Source organism: Molossus molossus, unplaced genomic scaffold (genome assembly GCF_014108415.1).
Source record: "Molossus molossus isolate mMolMol1 unplaced genomic scaffold, mMolMol1.p scaffold_m16_p_12, whole genome shotgun sequence".
Classification (NCBI taxonomy): Eukaryota; Metazoa; Chordata; class Mammalia; order Chiroptera; family Molossidae; genus Molossus; species Molossus molossus.
In genome coordinates, this window is record NW_023425347.1 from 101,849,317 (window position 1) to 101,874,834 (window position 25,518).

Below are 25,518 nucleotides of genomic sequence, written 5' to 3' on the forward strand. Positions count from 1 at the left end.
AGAAAGTGGGACGCGTCATGTAAACAGCGTGCCCCCGATGTCGCACATCTCGTGGGAACCCGTCCACCACGAGCTCCCTGTGCTGCTGGGCCTCAGACTTCGTAGGGCCTGGAGCCCGTGCTCCAGGGCGGGCAGGGCTGGCTGGCCGGTTGGAACCGGAGGCCTTTGGCTCCATGTTAGGAGGGCTCCAGGGCCCCACGGGCTCCTGAGACTCCAGCCAACACTTTGCGGGTCCCTCCACGTTCTCTGGGGGGCGGCCCTCCAAGTTCACCCCTGGCCCACGATCCTCACTGTGATGTTCAAGGACCTGAGGCAAAGGGGGCACGTGTGGTTAGAGGGGTGAACTTGGCTCAGGGTCCACCTTTCCCACCCTGGGCCGGTCTTCTCCATCCCCGTGTACGTGTATGTCCAGGGGTCAGCCTGGCTCTGTCTGAACTCCACCCGCTGTGACTGGCCAGGTGGCTCCAGCCCAGGGCACAAGCCTCGGGAGCCCCCAGTTCCCGGTCTGAGCGTTGGTCAAGTGACACCCCACCGGGGTGGGTTTGAGGACCTGATGGGACAGGGCGCCTGAGAGCTGAGGGGTGCTCCTGGAGGGGCTGTGTGACAGGGTGGGCAGTCCTGGGGAGGTGTTACCTGGGGCGTCCTGGGAGCCCCCTAGCGCTTCCTGGTGAATGTGGTCTTAGGGCTAAGATGGGACTTCCTCTTACCTGAGCTGTGGGAGGGACGTGGAGACCAGGCCTGCAGTTACCATCTACATCACCGTAGAATACGCAAGAGGGAGGGACACGCTGAGCGTCCTCTGGGCCAGGTGGCCGGGAGGTTGGTCCCTGCTCTGCTTAAAACACACGAACTGTGCACTTTCACCTCTGGCTCCTCTCTGCACCTTGTAGGTGTGAAGAATGTGGTCCAGGCTCAGAAGCTGGCCGACGTGGACAGTGAGCTGGCCGCCATGCTGCTCACCCCCATGCCGCCGAGGAGCAAGGGGCCCCCGGGCTCCGGCCGAGAGGGGGACGCGGTCCGCAGGCGCAAGCTGGAGCGGATGAGGGCCGTGCGCCTGCAGGAGGCCGGAGGCGAGCTGGGCTGCCGGAGGGCCGGGGTGCTGGTGAGTGCCTCTCCCCTGGCTGTCCCAGGGGACCCGAGCCCTGTGCGCCCCGCGCCCCCTCCTCCCGAGCGGCCGTTTCCTCCAAGTCCTACTGCGGGACGAGAGCTGGACTTCTTCATGTTGGAATAACCTGGAGAGCTTTGGTTAAAGTGGACCCATGGGCTCCACCCTGGAGACCCTGTCTCTGATTGGTTTCGGGGCTCCTGGGAGCCTCGGATTTTCAGAAAGCTTTACAAGGGGTCTGAAGGGCCCTGGGTTTGGGCCGGGGGCTGCGGCAGCTTCTCTGTTCGGGGTTCTCAGAGCTCATGCTGAGCAGACATTCCCATTTTGGGCCGAAAACCTAAATGAGACCCTGTAACATTTTGCAGTTCGAAATGGAGGGAAGAATGGTCGTCCTTCATGGTTCAGAGCAGAGAAGCCACAGGCCCCAGAGAGATCCCCTGAGGTCCCCTTACATTTGGGCAGAAATCCCACTGTCCCTTCCTCGGGCAGAGCTGTGCCCGGGGTCCGTGGTCCCCCGCTCCCCCACCGTGTGCAGCGTCAGGAGGGAGGCAGAAATGAACCGGCCAGCCGAGGGCCGTCCAGTCTAAGGGGAAGGAGAGGACGAGGGAGGACAAGGCCGGCCGGTCTGAGCCGCAGGACCAGGGAGGGGGCAGCAGGTGGGGTGGCCCTGAGGCTGTGCTTTGGGGAGGCTGGTGGGCAGGAGGGCTCCTTTCCTGACCCTGTTCCCCAGCCCACCAGGGAGCTCCTCCCGCTCAGTGTTTCGGCCTGGCCCATGGCAAGGCCTACTTGGGACGGCCGCTGTCGTCGTTAGTGGTGGTGTTGTTATTAGTTTGCACGGTGACGTGTTGATAGAAAAGCGATTTTCAGCGGGTGCGCCACGAGAGTTTTAGCACGTGTGGTGCCTGTCCCTCTAGCCTGGGCACAGACCTCCATTCCCTTCGATTGTCAAGCCAGTGACAGCAGCCAGTAGCGCTGGCCACCCAGTGCGAATGGACCAAGATACACCTGTTTTTGTCAGATAGGCAAAAAATGTCATTCTGGCGCGTCGCACAGTTTTAGTAGGTAGTTCATGTGCCTGAGATGGAAAAGGCTGGAAGTCACCGTGATGGGAAATCAACAGCTCATACTCCTCGTCTGAATACAGCAGGAGTTTCGAGGTAATCGGATTTCTAAATACAAGAAAAATTTCCACTGAATTCTAATGACTTCCTGGGCCGGTCGCCCCGGAGAGTTCTGAGTGAAGTGACTTGATTCATGAACACACCGCAGTTTCCGTTCCAGCGCTGACTCCTCTCCTGAAGCGGGGTGAGGATGTGGAGCCCGGGCCCCTCGGAGGGAGGGACGGGAGCAGGAGGGAGTGCGGGGTCCTCCGCACAGGGGGTCTCAGCCGCTGGAGGTCACCAGCGAGCAGGGACAGTCGCACGTGGCTTTTTTCCTTCCCGAGTCGTTCTCATGGGCTGTCGCTATGGACTTGGGGGAGGCCGAGTGTCTCAGGTTCCTTGGTTACGGTGGTGTGGCCTGGGGGCCCCCAGCGCAGAATGGGGCCAGATGCCAGCGTGCGAGCCCCTGCCGCGCCTTGGGACAGTCACGGCCTCTGCGGGCCGCCCGTCTCACTCTGCCCAGGGCTTCGGACAGTGCTGGTCCTGGTGGTTGTCACTGTTTTGCGTCGGTCACTGTGTGCGGTGAAGCCCCTGGCCCAGGCCCTTCTCCGTGGACCCCGCCTGGGAAGAGGGCTGGCGGGTTATCCTTCTGCCAGTTCTGTGGGGAGCGGCAGGGTCCCTGGGGCCCTTGGCCTGGACTCTGGCTCCCCTGCTCCCCATTGGAGAGGTACCCAACTTTCTGAGCCTGGTGCCACTGTGGCCACAGTAACAGGACAGTCCCAGGAAGAGCCTCTGTGTGCCCTGCAGTGACATCCCAGCAGCTCCCGGAGGCCACTCCCCGCCCCCCCGCCCCCCAGGACGGCGAGAGCGGCACTGCTGCCGTGTGCCAGGCTGTCAGCCGTCAGGGCCACGGGGGAGACCTTTCCAGTCCAGAAATCCCAGCCAGCCGCTCACTGGGCCCACTGAGCCAGCTCCAGGTCCAGTAGGACCGGCACCCTTCCCTGCAGGGTCTCGAATGAGAGACCGGGCAGGAGCGTCGCACAGTGGAGAGGCCCGACGTCACGCGGTTTCGCTGACGACTACGGGGAGCTGACGGTGGAGCTGGCTTGTATCTGAAGGCAAGGTGTCCTCGTCCTGAGCCTGGGGTGACCCGGCAAGCTCGCGGTCCGGTCCGTCGCGCCCGGCACCGCAGGCGGGTGCCCCAGCCTCACCCCGGCCAGGAGCGGTGTGAGCCCTGCTGACTCAGACTCGGGGAGCCTGAGAGGAAGAGGACGAAGGGGGGCGCTGCCTGCGGGGGTGTGCTCAGGGGCTTCCCGTCAGATCCGTGGCCTTGCCCAGGAGGGAGGCTGACAGCTTCTCTGCCATCTGGGAGGAGCAGGAGGGCACAGAGCTGCCCTGCCCACAGCCCCAGGGTCCCTGTCTCCGCCCATCGCTCCCGCTGGTCCCTTCTGGGTTGCAGAGTCACTCTGTCCCGTCATCCCCCCGTCTGGCGCTGCTGCCCAGCACAGCCTGTCAGAGGCCCCTCCACGCAGAAGCTCTATGAAATGTCCCCCAGGGAGGCCCCGAGTGGGAGCGTGACGACCCTCCCGTTTTCAAGGCCCCGGCAGAAATGAGAGGCCCAGCTTCAGCCCCTCCTTGGGAAAGGCCACCGTGTGGGCGTTGGAGAGTCAGTCTCCAGTCACTTACGTCAGAAACCAAACTTGGTCTCACCTTTGGGTTCAAGTCCAGAGGCATTCGGCCGGCCTTCTCCTCCTGACGCCTGGGCCTCCTCCGTGTTTGGGGGTCCTGCTGGGCGTGGCCCTCTGGTCTTAGCTCTCGCAGAGCAGCCCCTGGGGCCTCACTTGCTGGTGGAAGGCTCCGCCTCACAGCACACCTGGTGGCCACGCCCACTGACCGCAGCATCTGTGGGGAGGGGGACGCAGTCCCATGGCTGAGCTCCGTCGAGGCGGCATGCCCACTGTCCGGCCCCGCTGGGGTCAGTCAGGGCAGGACACGTCCCCTCCTAGGGACTCAGCTTGCAGACAGAGCCTGGTTGGTGGGCCGGTCACCTGTCTTAGTTTTAAGGTTCTTTTCTCTTTTGTTTGAAACCTTTGGTTTTAGTTCCCCCCGTCCTCATACCGGCCTCATGGGTGTGGGGGAGTTGGGGGCAGTTGGCGGTTGGTTGTCGTCAATAGGGAACTTGCAGGGCAGACCCACCCCCCGTGGGTGCACCACCTGTGGGCAGAGAGAAGCCAGGGGTGCCCGCAGATGTCCATGTGGAAGGACAGGCACACCCCGCTCTGTTTGCTGGAGCTGGAGGCCGCCGGCCCCACCCAGCCCGCGAGGGAGGCGGGGGCGGCGAGTCCAGAAGAACCCGGGTGTTCAGGGCGGGGTGGGGTGGAGGAGCACTTGCCACAGGACAGCGCCCTGGCGTGGGCGCCGGTGTCTCGCAGGCCCAGCAGAGCGTCCGTGCCCAGCACGCGAGGGACCTGCAGGTCATCGCCGCCTACCGCGAGCGCTCGAAGGCCGAGAACATCAGCAGCGCGCTGAGCCTGGCCATCACCACGGAGCACACCATCTACGCCACCCTGGGCGCCGCCGAGTTCTTCGAGTTTGCGCTCAGGAACCCTCACAGCACGCCGCACACGGTGACCATCGAGGTGGACAGCCCTGAGCTCAGGTGAGACCAGCCGGAGCGCCTGCGGGGCTGGGGCCGGCTGCGGAGGACATTCGTGCCAGCCCCGCGTCTCCCCCCAGCCTCATCCTGGACAGCCGGGAGTGGAGATACTTCAAAGATGTGGCCAACCTGCACACGCCCGTGGAGGAGGACATGTTCCACCTGCGGGGCAGCCTCGCCCCCCAGCTCTTCCTGCGCCCCAGGGAGACCGCCCACATCCCCTTCAGATACCAGACCTTCTCCGTGGTGCAGGTGGGAGGCGGTTCCTCCAGAGCCAGGGGCTGCTTGTCATGCAGGGAGGGATCCCATTCGCAGGCAGCTGTGGGAGCTCGAGGAGCCCTGAGCCATGGGGCACCGGCAGCGGGGTGGCCTCCACTCATCCTCACGCATCCTGGCACCCACGCTGTGCACCGTGGCCCAGGTCATGCCACCAGGAACAACCCCTTCTCTCCAGGCGGGGCTTGTTCTCTCTGGGCGGGGCTTGTTCTCCCTGGGCGGGGCTTGTTCTCTCTGGGCGGGGCTTGTTCTCCCTGGGCGGGGCGCACTCTCTCCAGGTACAGCTGTTTGCCGGCTTGTGACTTTTATTTGCTGCTCAGTAGGTGATGCAGGGACTGAGCGTTCCTCCTATAGGGTGTGAGGTGTATGTGTGTGTGTGTGTGTGTGTGTGTGTGATGCAGAGTGCGTGGGCATGTGTCTCCTTTTTTGCACAGTTGACCCTTGAGGGCAGTCCTGTGGGATAGCGATCACCCCTCCAGTGACCTGGGGAGTCCTTGGGCTCACAGATTTCCCTGCAGGCTCTGGGACGCACTCTGGGGACAAGAGGTTGTAAGGACAGTGGTGAGGCCGTCAGGTCTCTGGCTTTAGGCAGAGCTGGGTTGTCTGTGGGACTCCTCCCTGCACAGCTCACGAAGCCACGGCAGCCTCTTTGGGACTGTGAGGCTGGTTATGACTGTGGCCACCCAGATGTGACTCTGGGTAGCAGCTGTTCCTACAGGTGGAAGTCCCTGCAGGTAGAAAGCAGTACCTGTCACCTCAGGACTCCACCCATGACCCTCTGGTGCTGACTGGCTTTCTGTAGGCCTCTGCTGAGCCGAGATCTGAGAAGGGCACAGACCCTGGACGGCCTGGCAAGTCCAGTGTGATGCCCACCAGACATGCCAAGGTGAGGAGCAGAAGACAGAATTCCCACCCGGGGATGCACGAGGACTTGGGGTGTCAGCCGCATGTTCCCTGAGTGGGCCAGGCAAAGCCTCATGAGTTCTGCTGTGTGTCAGGCTGCTTGGGCCCCGCCCCTCTGCCCTTCTCCTGCCTCCTGGGGAAAGGGGTCGGGGGCGGGGGCAGGGTGCTCAGAGGGACTTGCATGTCCAGATGCTGGCACGGCTGCTGGGCCGGGGTGTAGCATGGACATTTCTCACCATCTGCACCCTTTCGGTGAAGCCCACCATGTGCCCTGGTGCCCACCGTCCCGTGCTCTGTCTCTGCGGTTGCTGGGCACCTGGGGAGGCCAAGGGGGCGGGTTGGTCCTGGTGGCATGATGTGACCCCCTGGGGCTGGTGCACCACGCATCGGGGTGAAGGGGTGGGACAGTGCTCGCCACCTCTGCGCTGCTCGGCGGGGCTCCTCCGGCACCACGTCCCGCCAGCGCTCAGGTTGCCCTGGGACCTGCTTCGTGGCAGAAAGTGAGGGCTGCTGGGCCTTTGCCCTTCATCTCAGGACAGCAAGTGGTACCTGGGTGTCTCCATGTGAAGATGGCTTCTTGTCCAAGAGGGCCTGGTGCGGACACTGTCCCCTCTGAGCAGCTGCTGTCCCTTCAAGTCAGCTCCTGGGCCCTCCCTCTTTCAACCCTTACCTGAGGATATTTTTCCATTGATTGTTTTCAGATAGAGTAGAAGGGGAGGCTAGAAAGAGAAGAGACATCGATTGGTTGCCCACTGGGGCCAGGGATTGAACCCGCAACCTAAGTACATGCCCTTGACCGGGAACCAAACCTGCGACCCTTTGGTCTGCCGGCTGATGCTCTAACTGTTGAACCAAACCGGCCGGAGCCTGTGCCTTTGTTGGTGAACTTTTCACTCTGAATACTCTCAGAGTTAGAGAGTTTATGAACAGTGCAGGGATCCCCGCATTTGCCCCGATTTCCCAGGGCTCGCCAGTCTGGCTCTGAGACGAAGTTGTCGACATCATGCCCGTCGCTCCGTGAAACTTAGAGCTGGTGTGCCCCGAAGGTTGGCACAGCCTCTGCCACGGCTGTGTGGCGGGGAGAACGAGGGAGCGGTCCCTGATGCGGCCACTCGGACTCCGTTTGCACATCAGCCAAGGTCCCCACTCGAGCCCACTGATGCCCCACGTCCACGTGGCGCATGGGGTCCTTGCCGTCTGCATGGCGCGTGGGGTCCTTGCCGTCCGTGTGGCGCGTGGGGTCCTTGCCGTCCGCATGGCGCGTGGGGTCCTTGCCGTCTCTGGTCTCTCCCTGTGGGAGCACCGCCCACGCTGTCCTCACCCGTCATGGCCTTGTGCTTGGAAGCCCACAGGCCAGTGGTCCTGCAGAGCGTCTGTGGACGGGTGCTGGGTGAGGCTCAGCTCGTGCACGCTGCGCAGGGAGACCAGGCGTTCTGCTGTGTCCTCCTGAACCCTCCTCATGGGAGGGATGCGGTGCCCCTTTGTCCTGCTACTGGTAACTGACGTGGTTTAGATGCGGTGCCAGGCGTCTGCCCTGTGATGAAGCAGGGGGCATTCTGTACTTGGTCCCCAGAAGTATACCGAAAGGCCAGGGCACACAGAGGCCATGTAAACACCACGTTCTCGAGCCTTGCCCGCTGGCCTCAGCGCCCGTGGGGGCCCTGCTGGCGCGGGCGGTTGGCACGGTGGCGGCCGTGGGTGGCTCTCAGACTTCAGCGTTCCTCTGGCTGGCATGCTGAGCAAGACGGAGCTTTCATTCTGTTTTCGTCCGTGGGCTGTACCTCGTCACTGGCATTACTTGTTCTGCTGCTCATGCTGTCCCCGACCAGCCAGCGACAGCTGCTTCGAGCTGGCTCCTGGCTCGTCGACGCGTCCCTGTCATTCTCGGGGCCCTTCCTGCCCGCCTGGCAAGCAGGGGCTGCAGGGGCATTGGAGGCTGCCCGCCCCCTTCTGGAACCAGCCATGTGCCCCGGCGCTTCTGGTGGAGGGTGGTGTTCAGACACCAAACCTGGGTGCTGGTGGGCTCACTGCCCAGGTCTCGCAGGCAGAGCTGAGGGGCCCCTCCTGGGGGGGGGGGGCGTGTGCACAGGCAGCCATGGTCTTGCAGGCAGAGCTGAGGGGCCCCTCCTGTGGGGGTGGGGGCGTGTGCACAGGCAGCCATGGTCTTGCAGGCAGAGCTGAGGGGCCCCTCCTGTGGGGGGGCGTGTGCACAGGCAGCCATGGTCTCCTAGGCAGAGCTGGGGGGGCCCTTCCTGTGGGGGGCGTGTGCACAGGCAGCCATGGTCTCCTAGGCAGAGCTGGGGGGACCCTCCTGTAGGGGACGTGTGCACAGGCAGCCCAGGTCTCGCAGGCAGAGCTGGGGGGCCCTTCCTGTGGGGGGCGTGTGCACAGGCAGCCATGGTCTCGCAGGCAGAGCTGGGGGGACCCTCCTGTGGGGGGGGCGTGTGCACAGGCAGCCATGGTCTCGCAGGCAGAGCTGGGGGAACCCTCCTGTGGGGGGCATGTGCACAGGCAGCCCAGGTCTCCCAGGCAGAGCTGGGGGAACCCTCCTGTGGGGGGCGTGTGCACAGGCAGCCCAGGTCTCCCAGGCAGAGCTGGGGGAACCCTCCTGTGGGGGGCGTGTGCACAGGCAGCCCAGGTCTCCCAGGCAGAGCTGGGGGAACCCTCCTGTGGGGGGCATGTGCACAGGCAGCCCAGGTCTCCCAGGCAGAGCTGGGGGAACCCTCCTGTGGGGGGCGTGTGCACAGGCAGCCCAGGTCTCCCAGGCAGAGCTGGGGGAACCCTCCTGTGGGGGGCGTGTGCACAGGCAGCCCAGGTCTCCCAGGCAGAGCTGGGGGAACCCTCCTGTGGGGGGGCATGTGCACAGGCAGCCCAGGTCTCCCAGGCAGAGCTGGGGGAACCCTCCTGTGGGGGGCGTGTGCACAGGCAGCCATGGTCTCGCAGGTAGAGCTGGGGGGACCCTCCTGTGGGGGGCGTGTGCACAGGCAGCCCAGATCTTGCAGGCAGAGCTGGGGGGACCCTCCTGTGGGGGGCGTGTGCACAGGCAGCCATAGTCTCGCAGGCAGAGCTGGGGGGACCCTCCTGTAGGGGACGTGTGCACAGGCAGCCCAGGTCTCGCAGGCAGAGCTGGGGGGACCCTCCTGTAGAGGACGTGTGCACAGGCAGCCATGGTCTTGCAGGCAGAGCTGGGGGGACCCTCCTGTGGGGGGCAGTGCACAGGCAGCCACCTGCAGCGCCAAGGGGCCCCGGGCGAGCTGTGGAGGGCCAGGCCGCTTCCTGGTGCCTGCACCTTCTCTTTCTGTAGGTGAGAAACCCGTCGTCTTCCACCCGCTCCCCCAGTCGCGCTGTCCTCCTGAGGGTGACAGCCGCTGGCCGCACTGGCTGCAGTCTGGTCTGTGTGTGTATCTCAAGCTAGCAGCGCCAGCCACAGACAGGGCGCTGAGGCGGGCTTTCTGAGCGCTTCCTTCGCCTGAGCACGGAGTTACCGAAGGAACGCGTCTCTGGTTTACCTCACCGCTTCAGTGTAGCTACTTTGGTTTGTTCCACTCATTTTTATTATGTGGAGAGCCTTTAAAAAAGGAGGACTTTTTACGTTAATTAAAAACATTTACATGAGTCCAAAGTTAAACTATTTAATGAGATAGAGGTAGAAAGAGCCTGCCCCCCATGTACATATGTGTGCCCGTGTGCAGAGCGTGAACGTGGCCGAGACGCTTGGCAGTCAGCGCCTCCGCGTCCGCTCTTTGGCCGAGCCTCTGTCATAGGGACAAGTGTCCAGCGCTCACCCCATCCCCCGCGCGGGGTGTCCAGGGCTCACCCCATCCCCCGCGCGGGGTGTCCAGGGCTCACTCCATCCCCCGCGTGGGGTGTCCAGTGCTCACCCCCATCCCCCACGCCGGGTGTTCAGCACTTACCCCATCCCCCGCGCGGGGTGTCCAGGGCTCACCCCATCCCCCGCGCGGGGTGTCCAGGGCTCACCCCCATCCCCCGCGCGGGGTGTCCAGGGCTCACCCCCATCCCCCGCACGGGGTGTCCAGGGCTCACCCCCATCCCCCGCACCGGGTGTCCAGTGCTCACTCCCATCCTCCGCGCGGGGTGTCCAGGGCTCACCCCCATCCCCCGCGCGGGGTGTCCAGGGCTCACCCCATGCCCCATGCCGGGTGTCCAGCGCTCACCCCCATCCCCCGCACCGGGTGTCCAGTGCTCACTCCCATCCTCCGCGCGGGGTGTCCAGGGCTCACCCCATGCCCCATGCCGGGTGTCCAGCGCTCACCCCCATCCCCCGCGCGGGGTGTCCGCAGCCTGCAGCTCCACGCGTGTGACGCGTGTAGCTCTGCACACCCTCTTGAAGGGCTGCCTGCCCCGCCCTGGTCACCTGGTCAGCCTTTCTAGAACGTCCACTCACTTGGACAGACGTCAGCTGTCTCAGGGCTTCTCGGGGTCAGGGAAGCTGCAGAGAGCACGGAGCTCGGTCTGAGGATCCAGGTTCCTTGGCAGGTCTGCAGAGGCAGGACTGCTCCCCCCCCCCCCCCCGCGGCTCCTGGTGCTGCTCCCCCCTGGCCCCCGTGGCTCCCGGTGCTGCTCCCTGTTGCTCTGGGTTCCAGGAAGAAGCGCAGCCCATGGGCTTTTCTGCATCTGCTGGGGAGGGTGACCCTGGAGTTCAGGGTGTGTCAGGCGGGGCTGGGGGCACAGAACTCGCATGTGGACAGCGAACGGGGTGAGCAGGGACGGGGTCGTGGGGGCTGTCCTGTTATACTCTGTGACTTGAACCGTTTTTCTACTTACCCTCTTACATATGTGCACCTAAGAGATTTCACAGTAACCCTTGCTGGAGGAGGGGAGCATCCTTCCAGTGGAAGGGTAGTCTGGTGGCCTGGTCCCTGGGCCTGACCAAAGCCGGGGGGTAAAGACACCCATTCCGTCAGCTGCCCAGACGGGGGCTCTTCTGACAGATACGTGTGTTAGTAAGTCACTGGTTCCGAAGGACGCGCATACTTCCCGCCCTTGCCATCTGGAATCACAGAGCTGACACTCCAGCACCGTGGGAGGACCTGGCGAGGCCCAGGGCAGACCCTTGCACCCTCCTGCACACAGGCTGGAGTGGGGTGCAGACTGTCCGCTGCCATCCGGGCCTGTGCCTTCCAGGGTGGAATGAGCAGAGAAGCAGCCACGCATGACATGCTTGTGGGGGGAACGTGTCCGTGTGCAGCACCTGCTGTGCAGACCCATCCGCGGTGGTGCTGGCGTCCCCCTCGGGGCTGAGAGGACCCTGGGGACACTGTGTCTGCGGGAGGGGCCTGGCGCACACAGCGGCCGCCAGCCCGTGCGTCCTGACGCTGCGCCCTCCTCCCGCAGGTGGTGTTCCGGGCCGGCAGCGGCAAGCCCCTGGCGGTGCTCCGCCTGACCGTGCAGCCCCAGCCCCACGAGGTGCACCAGGTCTTCCGCTTCTACCACCCAGAGCTCACCTTCCTGAAGAAGGCCATCCGCCTGCCTCCCTGGCACACGCTCCCAGGCAGGTCCTGTCTGCCCCGTGCCAGGGTTCTGTGGGGTCAGCAGGTGGGAAATGGTTTCCCTCGAGGGTGACAAGTGGCTTCGCCATGTTACCGTGTGATGCCCTTACATCCACACCCGACAAGTCTGTCGGTTCCGCCTCCTGCCTGCATCACGTGAAGTAACCATCCTCTCGTCTCATCCGAGATGACGGGCCCTTGGCTGGCCGGTCGCGCCTTCCGGAGAGCCGCAGCTCTGGGCTCGAGCCTGGGACACTGCTCCCCACCCGCCAGCCCTGCTCTCTGTTCGGGGCCTGTAGAGCCCTGGGGCCCAGGCTGGGCACCTGCTCCCGCACTCGCACCCACTGTCTTTGGCTGAGTCCCCGGTGCCGTGTCCCTGAGGGCCTGGGCAGGGAGCGTGGCGTGCTGGTCCCCTCAGCACCGGTGCTGGCCAGGCCTGTCGGGAAAGACATCTGTCTTGTTATCTTTGGCCCAGGGGCTCCTGTGGGGATGCCTGGCGAGGACCCCCCAGTTCACGTCCGATGTAGCGACCCAAGCGTCATCTGTGAGACCCAGAATGTGGTAAGTCTGGCCGGCTCCATCCTTCCCTACGGGGCCCGCGCACCTGCGTCCGGCTGCAGCCTCCTCACTGTGCTTTTCCAGGGGGAGCGACTTCTTCCCAAGGGGCTGAAGGGCTTTGCCGTCCGTGTGGGTGCCTCGGGGATGGGTTTTCATTTTTACGGCTAGCAGACCCGTTCCTCGGTAGAGGCGAAATGAGTGAGGCGCACATGGTAATAAGGGCATTTATTAGTTGCCACCGTGTACAGAATGACGGCTGTCACTGTGTGATGACCGCTTGGGACACTGGGTACCGTCCTCTGCAGATGTGATTAATGAACTCAGTATAAGATCAGGAAGGGAGAGGTTTTCCCTTTGTGGTGAAAGAAGTAGTGAGTTCTGATTAGGACAGAAAACCGGAGGTGTCGGAGGCCTGACTCAGCCCTGCTGGGCTCATGGGGACCGGGGCAGCGAGGAGGCGGGCATGTTCCTGCAATGCCCCCACTGTCTGGCAGGGCCCCGGGGAGCCGAGGGACGTGTTCTTGAAGGTGGCCAGTGGTCTGAGCCCGGAGATCAAAGACTTCTTTGTCACCATTTACGCGTGAGTACGCAAGCCTGGTGGTCAGCAGTGGTGGGGAGGCAGCCAGGGTGCTGGGGGGTCAAAAGTGGGCCAGTCCTGGTTCCTTCTCCGCTTGTGACGGGCTGGCAGGAGCCCGGCAAAGGCGCCCTCTGCTCAGGGTGGCACCAGCGGCCCGAGGGACGATGGGTCCAGAGCCCACCAAGGAGAGGAGGTCGAGGCAGCTGTGCCCACGTTCAGTGCCCGGGCCCACCGGCTGCCACTGTCACGGGGCTCCCTCGCGGAGGCCGAGGGAGGGGGAGAGTGCTGGAGACGGGCTGGATCGGCCTCTGCTTCCCTGGCCCAGCCGCAGAGCCCTGGTCCCCTGCCCCTCGGAAGTGGCGTCTCCCAGCCCTCCGAGGACCTTCAGACAGGCCGAGAGAACGGGCAGCGGACAGCCTGTGTGCAGCGCCCCTGGGGTGGCGGGCCGAGGGGCATGCGGGGCGCGGCCCTGGGCCTGTTTTACGGGAAAGTGCCCAGTCCCATGGCCTCGGCAGCAGATGTGGGCTGCACGCTCAGGCCTGTGTGACCAGCGAGGTCTCCCGCGGAGCACTGCCCATGGCCTTGCGCTGCGCTGCGGGGGCCCCCTTGCCATTCCCGTTAGGGCTGTGCAGTCCGAGCTACGCCTGAGCTGTGTCCTGCCGAGAGCCACTCGACGGGGGTGGGGGGTTGGGGGGTGGCGTGGGTGACAGCAGCCGGCCGTCCTGCCCACAGGGACCGCTGGCTGGCGAGGCCCGTGCAGATATGGCAGGTGCACCTGCACTCCCTGCAGCGGGTGGACGTCTCTTGTGTCACCGGCCAGCGCACCCGCCTGTCCCTTGTCCTCCGGGGGACGCAGGCAGTCAGGAAAGTGAGGGCCTTCACCTCGCACCCCCAGGAGCTGACGGTACGGCTTTGTGGGCGCTGCTGGGTTCCTTGGATGTTCTCTAGCTTCTGCCATCCTCACCCCAGCTGGGACGTGTGGGTGGGGCGGGGGCGGTGGGCGGCTCAGTGGTTGGCCCGGGGTGGGGCGGGGATGTGGCGGGGGAAGTTCAGTGGTTGGCCCGGGGTGGGGTGGGGGCGGGGCGGTGGGCGGCTCAGTGGTTGGCCCGAGGCGGGGCTGGGGCGGGGCGGGGCGGTGGGCGGCTCAGTGGTTGGCCCGAGGCGGGGTGGGGCAGGGCAGTGGGCGGCTCAGTGCCGGCACCTCCGGGGCTGTGGCGGTCTGTGCGTGTCCCCTCCGCACCATGACGGCCGAGGGACATGGCCCCACAGGCCGGTGAATGTGGACCGTCCCTCCGGGGAAGGTGTGGCCCGTGGTGCGTCTGCGCAGTGGGCCCTGCGGGCTCCGCCAGTGGCCTCGGTGGGAGCCAGCGCCTCGTGGGAGGGGGCTTGCCGACAGGGGGCGTCAGACGGGGTGACACGACTGTGACCTGTGGCCCGGGCGCTGAGGGAGAACTGGGGTTCTCAGGCCTTTTCTGACCGCACACCGCGTGCCCCCCGAGCAGGTGGTCCCCCGAGCAGCGGGTCCCTTCGGGTTTTCTCAGGCCGCCGGGTGGCGATGCCGGGAAACCCCTCGTCCCCACCTGCTTCTGTTTCCTTGAAGACGGACCCCAAAGGCGTCTTCGTGCTGCCGCCTCGCGGGGTGCGGGACCTGCACGTGGCCCTGCGGCCCCGCCGAGCGGGCGGCCGCTTCGTGCGCCTCAACGTGGTGGACGTGGACTGCCAGCAGCTCGTGGCCTCGTGGCTCGTGTGCCTCTCCTGCCGCCCGCCCCTCATCTCCAAGGTCTGGGGGTGCCGTGTGTGGGCCCCGGGGTCGGGGGTGTCGCCGCGTTGTCTCCCGGTCTCCACCCAGGCAGGGGGCTGGGGGGCTGCTCCTGGGCTGGGAGCCCCTCCCGGGGCCCGGAGGGCGTGTGTGTCCTGTCTGTGGAGACACCAGCTTGGGGGCCGCGAGGAGCAGGCGCCCGGACGCCCGCAGAAGGAGCCCACGGCCGCCCTCCCCGCAGGCCTTCGAGATCACGATCGCCGCGGGGGAGGGGAGGGGCGCCCACAAGCGCATCACCTACACCAACCCCTACCCCTTCCGGCGAACCTTCCACCTGCACAGCGACCGCCCGGACCTGCTGCAGTTCAAGGAGGACACCTTCCAGGTGGGCGCCGGCCGGGCCGGGCTGCTTCCTCCGGAGGGGGGTGGGGAGGTTGGGGGAGAGGTAGGGGCCGGTCCTCCGGTGGGGAGGGGAGGGGCCGGTCCTCCAGTGGGGAGGGGAGGGGCCGGTCCTCCGGTGGGGAGGGGAGGGGCCGGTCCTCCGGTGGGGAGGGGAGGGGCCGGTCCTCCAGTGGGGAGGGGAGGGGCCGGTCCTCCGGTGGGGAGGGGAGGGGCCGGTCCTCCGGTGGGGAGGGGAGGGGCCGGTCCTCCGGTGGGGGGGGCGGTCCTCCAGTGGGGAGGGGAGGGGCTGGTCCTCCGGTGGGGGGGCCGGTCCTCCAGTGGGGAGGGGAGGGGCCGGTCCTCCGGTGGGGGGGGCGGTCCTCCAGTGGGGAGGGGAGGGGCCGGTCCTCCAGTGGGGAGGGGAGGGGCCGGTCCTCCAGTGGGGAGGGGAGGGGCCGGTCCTCCGGTGGGGGGGGCGGTCCTCCAGTAGGGAGGGGAGGGGCCGGTCCTCCGGTGGGGGGGCGGTCCTCCAGTGGGGAGGGGAGGGGCTGGTCCTCCGGTGGGGAGGGGAGGGGCTGGTCCTCCAGTGGGTAGGGGAGGGGCCGGTCCTCTGGTGGGGAGGGGAGGGGCCGGTCCTCCAGTGGGGTGTGGAGGGGAGGGGCCGGTCCTCCAGTGGGGAGGGGAGGGGCCGGTCCTCCCGTGACCGGAGTCCTCAGGAAGGCCTGGGAGTGTCCTGTGCTCTCCTGTGGTGCTGAACAGGGCAGGCACCTCTGTGAGGGCCTCTGCCTTCCTCTCGGAGAGCCCCACATCTAGGCACCCTTTCGGGAGTCAGCCTGGTGACCAGCCTTCCCGGTGGTTTCTCCATAGTTTGATCCGGAACCACCCATGTTTGCCTCCTCTGTCCTGAGCCTTTGAAGGAGAGCTGGGCCAGTCACAGCTGTCAGTTAGTGGAGGGGTGTCTCTGGTTGAGGGTGTCTCCTGGGATCGAGGAAGGAGGTCTTCAGGCATTTCCCGGGAGCACGGGGACCACAGCCCAGAGAACCAGAGCCTGGAGGCCCCACCACCAGGACTGAGGCAGGAGCCGGGGTCAGGTCCTGGGTCAGCCAGGGACCTCTGCTGGAGGGACACCTGTGGGGACATTGCTGGAGGGGGGCTAGGCTGGGCGCTGACCTTGGCACTTGCTCTGTCCAGGTCCAGGGTGGAGAGACCTACACCATCGGCCTGCGGTTCGCGCCAGGCCGCGAAGCTGGCGAGGAGGAGGTGCTGATTTATATCAACGACCACGAGGACAAGAACGAGGAGACCTTTTGCGTGAAGGTCATCTACCAGTGAAGGGGTGGCCTCAGCCGGCGCCCTTCCAGGGCTGGGGTGGGGAGCTAGCGGGGGGAGGGCGCTGCTGCCCCCGGGGCCAGGGTGAGGGTGTGCCCACTGCAGGGCGGCTCTGCACAGGGCGGCCCCGCCCAGGGCGGGCCACCGGCTTCCCGCACCTGTTTCCCCGGGTCACCCGAGGTGGTAAAATTGTTTTCTTACTGGGTTTTGTACAAACATATCTTTTTGCTATATCTTTTATACTGGAAATATTTCATATATTTTTTACAGTTATGTATGAAATAGTAAACTTTCACGTTTTCTCTTTTGACAATTTCCGTGGGTGTTTTCTGTCTGCAGCATAAACCGGGTTTTCTCTTGGGGACGTCTGGGCGCATCTGCGCGGGGAGGGGCTGTGAAGTGCCGCAGGTGCCCAGGCGGCGCTGCTGGCAGAGGCGCCCGCACTCCCAGTGGGTGCTGCTCCCGCTGCTGGGGCACCAGACGAAGATGGCTGTCGGAGGGGTGGGGGCCGCCCCCCTGGGGTCTGCTCAGGCTGCCCGTGAGCAGCACACTTGCGGGGGCCCAGGGAGGTCGGGGGCAAGGACGCAGTGGCCTGGCTTTGGCAAGGGAGGTTGGATCAGCCAGAGAAGCCGTGCTCATTCATTCATTCATTCATCATTCATTCGTTCATTCTTTTTTTTTTAATGCTCACCCGAGGACATTTTTACATTTATCTTTAGATAGAGTGGGAGGAAGAGAGAGAGAAACATCGATGTGAGAGAGACATCGACTGGTTGCCTCCCACACGACCCCAACCGGGGCCGGGGACAAACTGCAACCGAGGTACATGCCCTTAACGGGAACCGAACCCGGGACTCTCTGGTGGGCCGACGCTCTGACCGCTGAGCCAGACCGGCCAGGGCTCATTCGTTCTTTCTTCTGACCTGGACTTCTGGGCGCTCCTCTGCTGGGCACCTGCGAGAAGCCAGGGGACAGACACGGTCTCTGCTCCAGGGACGGTCCTGGTGGGGCCCGGACAGTCGCCCCTGAGCATCTCCAAGGGGGTCTGGCCGCAGTCCGGGCACTGGAGAAAAGGGGAGGCAGGAGGCGGTCTGTGTGCAGAGGAGGTGCTGTCTGACAGGGTGGACAGGAGGCGCTGGGGGAGGCCAGGGCACGGGGCCTGGGGGTTTGGGCCTGCTTCTTGGGGTTGTAAGGGCTGATGGACTGGGGTGCACAGGTACCCTGCCCCAGTCAGGACCGGGGCCCGAGTTAGTGACCTGTCATTCCCCTCACATGTTCGAGGCACGGCACTGCGGTAGGAACATGCCACGCAGGGCCCCGGCGCCCATGGGCTGAGGAAGCTGGGCCTAGCTGCTGGTGGTGGTGGGGGGTCTGCTTCGTCAGAAAAGCAGTTTTCTACACACATGGCTTCCTCCTCTGCCCTGTCCCCCCACCTGTCCCTTCAGTCCCCTCCCCTAGAGGGCCCGTGGCCGGCTGGCACACAGAGCCTGCCCTGGGCACAGGTAAGGACGTGAAGACCCTCCGAGGAGTCAGAATTGCACACACCGTGGGAGCTTGTTCTTTTCAAAACGTCCTGCCAGTCCGAGGTCTCCTTCCTCCCTCTCTCTCCTCACAAGGGACAGATTCCTTCTAGGAGAAATGCTCACTGTTAAGAAAGAGCCCGCACTGCCCCGTGCTTGTCTCCGGGACACACGGAGGGCCGTCTCCCTTCATGACTAGGTGCGCTCAGTGGTGCCCCGGCCGGACAGCACTGCGGCCCCTGGTGATTCACAGGAGCAAGCCGGGCCTCCGGACCCCGGGCCGGGCCGCTGGGCGCAGACAGACATGCGCGGCTCACTGGGAGCCTGGGCAGGGCCCGTCATCCCCCCAGGGCGTCCTGGTGCGCTGGCTGTTTCTCCCCGCTTCTCTCCCTCCTCCCCTCCCGTTGGAAGCTCCTTGCAACCGGAACAGAGTGGAAGGGAAGCCAGATTAGCCGCTCTGATTTCTGAGTGTGCTGATGATTTAATGCCATGTTTGTCTCTGTTTAGAAAGAAATCAAGGCGCCTCTGAAAATTGCTGCCTCAGGTTCCAAGAGGTTGGGGAAAACAACCATTAGGTCTGCTTAACGACCGCTCTCTCCTCCCCGGGTGCAGGTTGGGGGCGTGCAGCTCTGGCCCCTGACCGCCAAATGGAACACTGTCACTTTTATTCCCAGGGGTGCGTGAGAACTTGCCACAGAGAGCGAGGGCGGGGGCGCGGTTATCCGCCTGCCGTGAGAGGGCGTCCAGGGGGTCCCTGTCAGGTGTGGTCTGAGTTGCATTTTCCAGCGGTCACACTGCCTGCCGCCGGCCTCGGATCAGAGGCGGTGTGAAAGCCAGGAGCACAGCCAGGAGGCAGTGACGGGCGCGGCGGAGGGAGAGGTGGAGGCAGGGACTGAGCCCGCAGCCCAGGGCCTTTGCACGGCCTTGGAGACTTCGCCCTCCCCCCCAGGCCTCTGGTCCCTGCGCCTGCACTTCTGCAAGGAGGGTCTGCTAACTCTTCCCTTAGACGTCACTAGAGCCGTGGTGGAGACCTCGCCTCCCGTGGAGAAACGCATCGCTTTGGCGGCCGTTACTCTGAGGTTGAATTTCTGCAATGCAAGGTGTCTGCTGCTCCCCGGGTCCACCCTTCAGTGGGTGGGACGAAGGCAGGAACCCTGTTTAAGGCTGAGGCCCCTAACATTCTCCCTCTTCCTCCACCCGTTCCCACACCCTTGGCCCTGGCACCAGACCTGGGCCCGGATCGGGGTTCAGCTGTGTCCTGTACCGCGGCCCCTCTGGGGCGCCTTCGTCTCCTCAGTGAGGTGGGTCTGGGAGCCCCCGCCACACAGGTCTTGGGAGGACTAAGCTGCAGGAGAGGAGCTCAGGGCCATGTGGGTCCCGTGTGGTGGCCGCAGTGCTGTGCCCAGTCCCCACTCCATTCCCCACCCCTGCCTGACAGCATCTGCCCGGCAGTGTCCCCCCGGGGCTCTGTGCTGATGGGTGTCACACCTAGGGCCAGGGGCAGAGCGCGGGGACCAACACACCCGAAAACCGAAAACCCGGCGACTGGGCCCTGAGTATGGTGGGGTGGGTCCTGAGTAGGGTGCGGCTGGGCCCTGAGCGGGGTGTGGCTGGGCCCTGAGAGGGGTGCGCTGGGCCCTGAGTGGGGTGCGGCTGGGCCCTGAGTGGGGTGCGGCTGGGCCCTGAGAGGGGTGCGGCTGGGCCCTGAGAGGGGTGCGCTGGGCCCTGAGTGGGGTGTGGCTGGGCCCTGAGTGGGGTGCGGGTGGGCCCTGAGTGGGGTGCGGCTGGGCCCTGAGAGGGGTGCAGCTGGGCCCTGAGTGGGGTGCGGCTGGGCCCTGAGTGGGGTGCGGGTGGGCCCTGAGTATGGTGTGGGTGGGCCCTGAGTATGGTGTGGGTGGGCCCTGAGCGGGGTGCGGCTGGGCCCTGAGTATGGTGTGGGTGGGCCCTGAGTATGGTGTGGGTGGGCCCTGAGCGGGGTATGGGTGGGCCCTGAGTGGGGTGCGGCTGGGCCCTGAGTGGGGTATGGGTGGGCCCTGAGCGGGGTGCGGGTGGGCCCTGAGTGGGGTATGGGTGGGCCCTGAGCGGGGTGCGGGTGGGCCCTGAGTGGGGTGCCGCGGGGCCCTGACCGGGGTGTGGTGCTAGGCTGGCTGGGCCCTGAGCGGGGTGCGGCTGGGCCCTGAGTGGGGTGCGGCTGGGCCCTGAGTGGGGTATGGGTGGGCCCTGAGCGGGGTGCGGCTGGGCCCTGAGTAGGGTGCTGCGGGGCCCTGAGCGGGGTGTGGTGCCAGGCTGGCTGGGCCCTGAGCGGGGTGTGGTGCCAGGCTGGCTGGGCCCTGAGCGGGGTGCAGTGCCAGGCTGGCGGGGGTTGGGTCTGCCCTTCACCGAGCCCAGCTGTCCCCAGATGACGGAGCTCTTGGGGCTGGGGACTCTCAGGCCCGCAGTGAGGAGGCTCACCTGCACCTCGGGGTGCTGCTGGCCGGGCCTGGGGCTGGGTCCTGGGAACTCAGATAGCACCCCTCCAGGGATGGGGGGCGGGGGGGGGGCGAGGCCTCAGTGTCGGAGGTTCCCTTGCTGGGGAAGCTGCTTTCATCATATTCCTTTTTGGTGCTTGCCTGGGGAACCTTGCCCCCATTCCACCCCCTTCGTGCTGAAGGAGCTCGGGGTTCACTTGCCAACGGCTCAGGGAGCAGAACCAAGAGACTCAAATGCCAGCTCACGGGCTTCCCCTCGGCCAGCGGTGGCATTTCTCACTGGGGCCCTGCACCAACCTGAGCATCGGTCCAGCCCGGCTCCCGCAGGGGTTGAGCCCGGTGTGGGTGGCCCTTGTCCTGATGCCCCGGCCCTGGAAGGCAGAGGGGGGCCCTGAGGGAGGGAGCGGAGCTGTTCTGCTCACATCCCACAGCCGGCCGGAGCCCTGGAGGCAGGGGAGCCGTGACTGCTGTTCGCTGCCCTGCTCTGGGTGTGGCCCCGGGCACCGGGCAGGGGATGTTTGTTCCTCAGCTACGCATGACCAGGGCTGTGGTGCCCACCTCGCCACTGAGGGGGTCACGAGCCAGGAGGCGTGCGCTGGGGGTGAGCCCCGGGGTTCCCAGGACGCTGCGCTGCCCGCAGGTTCTTGGTGGCGCCCCTTCCCGGCTGCACAGCCCTCGGGCACCTGTTACAGCAGGTGGACGACCTGTGCAATCGCCTGGCCGCCGACCCGGAGCCCACCTCCCAGGGCCGCACAGGGGCGGTGCCGCCTCCTTCCTGGGCTGAGCTGAGGGGAAGGCTCAGCCTGTCTGCTGGTCAAGTCTTTCTGGCCTCGGCCGCTTGGGCTGGTCTGGACGGCCGCCCGCCAGCACTGTGAGGCTTGTATCGGAATGGCACCCACTGCGGCTTGGCCAGACGTCCCCTCCTCACAGCGCCACCGCTCAGCTCTGCCCTCCCCCCAGGTGTGCCCTTGGCCATGGTCAACGCTCCCTCCCCGGTGCCACCTTGGAGTCCCTTGGGTCCTTGGTAAGCCTGACCGTCTTCCTGTCATCTGGGGCAGGTGGGGCCCGGCCAGCGGCGGGGGCCCCGCCCTGGGGTTGCTGGGAGGCTGCCGGGCTGCCCCCAGTCTGGCCGTGGTGATGCTAACACTTGACCCCCACACCTCGGGACGGCCTCTGTCCTGGTCGGGCTGCTCTGCTTTCAAAGCACCAGGAGAAGCCGAGCCCTCCACAGCCCGGCCGCACTCACACAGCAGGTGCGTGCACACTGGCCCCGTGACTGGGCGCCCCGGCAGGGTCCTGCTGTGGTGACCTTGAAGAGGGGGATCAGTGCAGGGCGACTTCTGACCCATTGCCCACAACAACCCGTTGTGACAGGAGGGACAGAGAGAAAAATCGAGGAGGGTTTGGAAACAGACACGGCTAGAGTCTGTTGTGTGTAGGAGCGGCGTGGCCTGGGGCAGAGCTGCAAGTTGGGGCCAGACTGGAGAGGAGCCCCGAGCCCCAGGGAGCAGCTGCCTCCCCAGAACCTCTCCCTGACCCTCGGGGCCCCCGCAGGCCTGGTCTGCCGCTGTGCCGACCCCGACCCGTCAGTCCTCAGACTGGGCCGCTGCTGCGGCAGGTACTCCAGGCTGGGGGCCTCCAGCTGAGGACGGTGGACTTTGGGATAGTGAGGTTGGTGTGAGGGTGGGCACCGCCTCAGCACCCGAAGATCTGCCTGGGCACATGGCCCCGCAGGCCAGCAGGTGGGCATGTGCAACCCTTCCAGAGGGCTGTGTCCCTCCCTCCCCGCCTTCCTCCCTCCCCCTCCCCCCTTTTCCTCCCTTCCTTCCTTCCTTCCTTCCTTCCTTCCTTCCTTCCTTCCTTCCTTCCTTCCTTCCTTCCTTCCCTCCTCTTCCCTCCCTCTCTCCCTCCCTCCCTCCCTCCACATCTGTGTCTCAGGGTGTGTCTCCAACATGCTGAGCAGCGTCCATTGTCCCAGACAGACCCTCCCGTCCACACCCCTGAACACAGCTGGTCCCACCCCACAGTTCCAGACGCTGAGGTCAGGGTGCTGCCGGAGACGAGCTCGGGTTCCCTGGGTGTCAGGCAGAAGGTGGTGCTGGGCCACCTCGGGGGTGAGGTGGCCACAGGTACAGGTGCTCAGGGGGCCACACTGGGCAGGAAGGGGCTTCTCTCTTCTGTCTTGGGTGCTACAGGGCCATTCCCTGCTCTTCCGTTTTTATCCTCACCTGAGGACACTTTTGCATTTATCTTCAGGAGGGAGAGAGAGAGAAACATCGATGTGAGAGAGACACATCGAGTGGCTGCCACCCACACGACCGGGGACAAATTGCAACTGAGGTTCGTACCCTTAGCAGGAACTGAACCTGGGTCTCTCTGGACCGCAGGCCGACGCTCTAGCCGCTGAGCCAGACCAGCCAGGGCCCCCTGTTCTCCTTTCCTTCCCCCCGAAGCCCTTCTGTTCCGGGAGATCCACGCCGCTGCTGTTCACGGCACGTCGAGCTGACGGATGGGCCCCCATCGGCCGCGCGGGGCGCCTCTGTGGCTTCGCCGGGATGGACAGTGACAGCTGATATTTCTGAAATGACTCCTGGGAAGACTTCCATCTGTCAAGAGCCGTGCACAGGGTTACTCCAGATTGACTGAGTGATTTCCCCAGACTGCTGGTCGTTCTTACGGATCATGCGCAAGCCCCCGTCTTCCCTGGCCTGCCGCGGGCCAGAACCCTGGGCTTCCGTGGGCCAGAACCGTCTGAGGGCGCGTCCCACCATGTCTTCCCTGGGCTTCCGTGGGCCAGAACCGTCTGAGGGCGCGTCCTACCACGTCTTCCCTGGGCTGCCCTGGGCCAGAACCGTCTGAGGGCGCGTCCCACCACGTCCGGGCGCCGGGCCCGGGCTTCCCTAGAACGTGGTCAGAGTCAGGCGGACGGCTCCAGGCATGTGGGGTGAACCGTGACTGGGGATGACTTCCAGGCCAGGCGTCTCTGCAAACAGTACAGGGTCGTGGCCCGTTGCTCTGGTGGGCGGTAGGGTGGGGCTCCCCAGGGAGGTGGCGGGAGCCCCTAGTTGGAGAGTTTGGGGGGAGCCCTGGCCTGTGCAGCTCAGCCTGTCCCCACAGCCCTCTTGGGGACTTGCCAGGCTACGGTGAGTCTCTGTAGCCCTACCCGAGGCCGCTCTACCAGGTCTGCCCCACGCCGAGCCGTGGTCCCCGGGGCCATCACAGAAACCCCATCTTCACCCGTCAGCCCGGGGCTGCCTGTACCTCAGTGGCGTCAGGGCTTGGTGGGTGAAGAGGGGGCACCCCGGGCAGCTTCACGCGACAGTCCTGCTGCGGAAGAGCAGCTGGCACTCGGGCTGACAGCGCCGTCTTCCCTCGCTCCGTTTCCGCTCACGGTGCTGTGGTCGCAGGGGCGGCCCTGGGTCAGGCTCCCTGTGAACCCCTTCCTGGGACCAGCGACCCCCAGGGACCAGCGACCTCCGTCCTCTCAAGGACAGAGGGCGAGTGAAACCACCAGCTCAGCACCCTGGGCCGGACTGTGGGCCCCGGCCTGCTGGGGAGCCCCGCAAAGCCACGCGGGCTAGTGCGTGTGGAGTCCTGCTGCGGGGGGTCAGGCTCCGGGGGGGGGGGGCGTCCTGCTGGGGAGGGTGTCCTGCTTCGGGGGGAAGGGTGTCATGCTCGGGGGGGGGGGGGGAGGGGAGGGAGCCCTGCTACAGTTGGGGGGCCCTGCTAGGACTGATGCAGCACACACATTTATTGCTCCGGGCTCTGGAGGCGGGAAGGCCAACATCTGGGCTCGGGCAGAGCGGGGGTGGCCTCCCGCTTACTAGATGGTTCCCCCTCCTTCACGGGGCGGAAGAGGGAGGGAGCTCCCTGGGGCCCCTGTTCTGAGGGCACTCACCCCATTTATGAGAGCTCCACCCTCATGACCTAATCACCCCCCAAAGGCCACACCTCCTAACACCATCCCCTTGAGGCTAGGGGTTCCACACAGGGATTTGAGGGACACAGACTTTCGGTCTATACAGCACCCCGTTTTTTGGTGGGCTGGTGGCACCTCACCAGTGATGGGCTCCTCTCGGGATAGGGAGGCCCTGCCCTGAGCTTCTGCCTGCAGGTTGGGCAGGCAGTTCTGGGAAGGAGGTGAGGCGGGGCCAGGGCCCAGGGCACCCCCCTCCCAGCTTGGTGGGTGGGGCTGGGAAAGAGCTGCCTGGGCGGGGGGGGGGGGGGGGGGGGGGGCACAGCCCTGGTGTAGACAAAGCCTCCAGAGCGGGTTCTGATGCTGGTGGGCGGGGAGGGGGGTGGTGGGAGGGGGAACCCAGCTGCCACCTCCGGGTCAGAAGTCTTGTTTTTCTGTGTGGCTGGAGCCCTGGGGCTGGGACCAGCTCAGCTTCCCGGGGGGAGGAAGCCTCCAACTGGGCTCGCAGGGGAAGCTTGCTCCCCACCCTGAGCGGAGCTCTCGGCTGGGCTGAAGCTCTACTTTCAACTAGAGACTGTGCCCAGATGGGGCACCTGAACCTGGGCTTCCTCTGACCTCACAGCAGCCGGGCCCTCGCCACCGGCACCCTCTGAGGATTCTCCCCTCTGCTGCCTGGGGGGCAGGGGGCCTGGAGACTCCTCCGCAGGTGGAGGAGGGGGCTGGGCAAACCTCTGGAAAGGGGACTCAGCAGGAGGGGACTTTGCACACCTGGGCTGCCTGGGTGAAGGAGGGGGTGGAGGGGGTTAGAGGAGGGGGTGGAGGGGGGTAGAGGAGGGGGTAGAGGAGGTGGTGGAGGAGGGGGTGGAGGGGGGATGAAGGAGGGGGTGGAGGGGGGATGAAGGAGGGGGATGGGGAGGGGGTGGAGGGGGATGAAGGAGGGGGGTGGGGGGTAGAGGAGGGGGTGGAGGGGGGAGGCTTTGCTTGGATCGCTGTGGGAGGAGCCCAGGAAGCCAGGCTGGAGCTGTGCCCCCTGCCGCAGCATGTGGAGCTGGGCCAAGGGGAAGGAGACCTTTGCTGGGTGAGACTCAGGCGCCCAGAGGCCAGGCCGGTGACCAGCCCCCTGGCTCTGCTGCTCATTCTGTATTTCGGGCCACGCCTACTGCGACCCCTATGAGCAGAGGAGAGGAGGCGGGTCCCTACCGCCAGGAGAGGGGAGAGATCTGGGGAGACCCTGACTCCAGCCAGGCACTCGCCTGGTCTCAGCTCCCTGAGACTCGGGCCACCTGAGTGAACAGTGACCAGCCAGGAAGCCCCAGCTGTGTCCCCCTCTGGGCACCGAGGGGACGGGTTTGCCTGCACTCCTAGGAGTGCGGGTGTCCTCAGCTGCTCCCCGAAGCCTGGAGTCAGCCACAGCGCTGGAGAGGAGCCGCGTGTTGGGGACGCAGTGTGTGTGGGGAGAG

General features: G+C 65.6%; 1 protein-coding gene across 1 annotated transcript in view; it reads left to right on the plus strand.

Annotated features, from left to right (window-relative positions):
- The window catches only part of LOC118626068 (nephrocystin-4-like), a 48,121-nt gene extending 31,964 nt beyond the window's left edge, over positions 1 to 16,157 (plus strand). Inside the window, exons 11-21 of the mRNA XM_036255341.1 lie at positions 891 to 1,102; positions 4,638 to 4,864; positions 4,942 to 5,113; positions 5,940 to 6,023; positions 11,396 to 11,552; positions 12,026 to 12,111; positions 12,603 to 12,688; positions 13,418 to 13,589; positions 14,286 to 14,465; positions 14,686 to 14,835; positions 16,023 to 16,157. Coding sequence (XP_036111234.1) covers positions 891 to 1,102; positions 4,638 to 4,864; positions 4,942 to 5,113; positions 5,940 to 6,023; positions 11,396 to 11,552; positions 12,026 to 12,111; positions 12,603 to 12,688; positions 13,418 to 13,589; positions 14,286 to 14,465; positions 14,686 to 14,835; positions 16,023 to 16,157 — 1,661 coding nt within the window. The remainder of the gene's footprint in view (positions 1 to 890; positions 1,103 to 4,637; positions 4,865 to 4,941; positions 5,114 to 5,939; positions 6,024 to 11,395; positions 11,553 to 12,025; positions 12,112 to 12,602; positions 12,689 to 13,417; positions 13,590 to 14,285; positions 14,466 to 14,685; positions 14,836 to 16,022) is intronic.
- Positions 16,158 to 25,518: the final 9,361 nt, after the last annotated feature.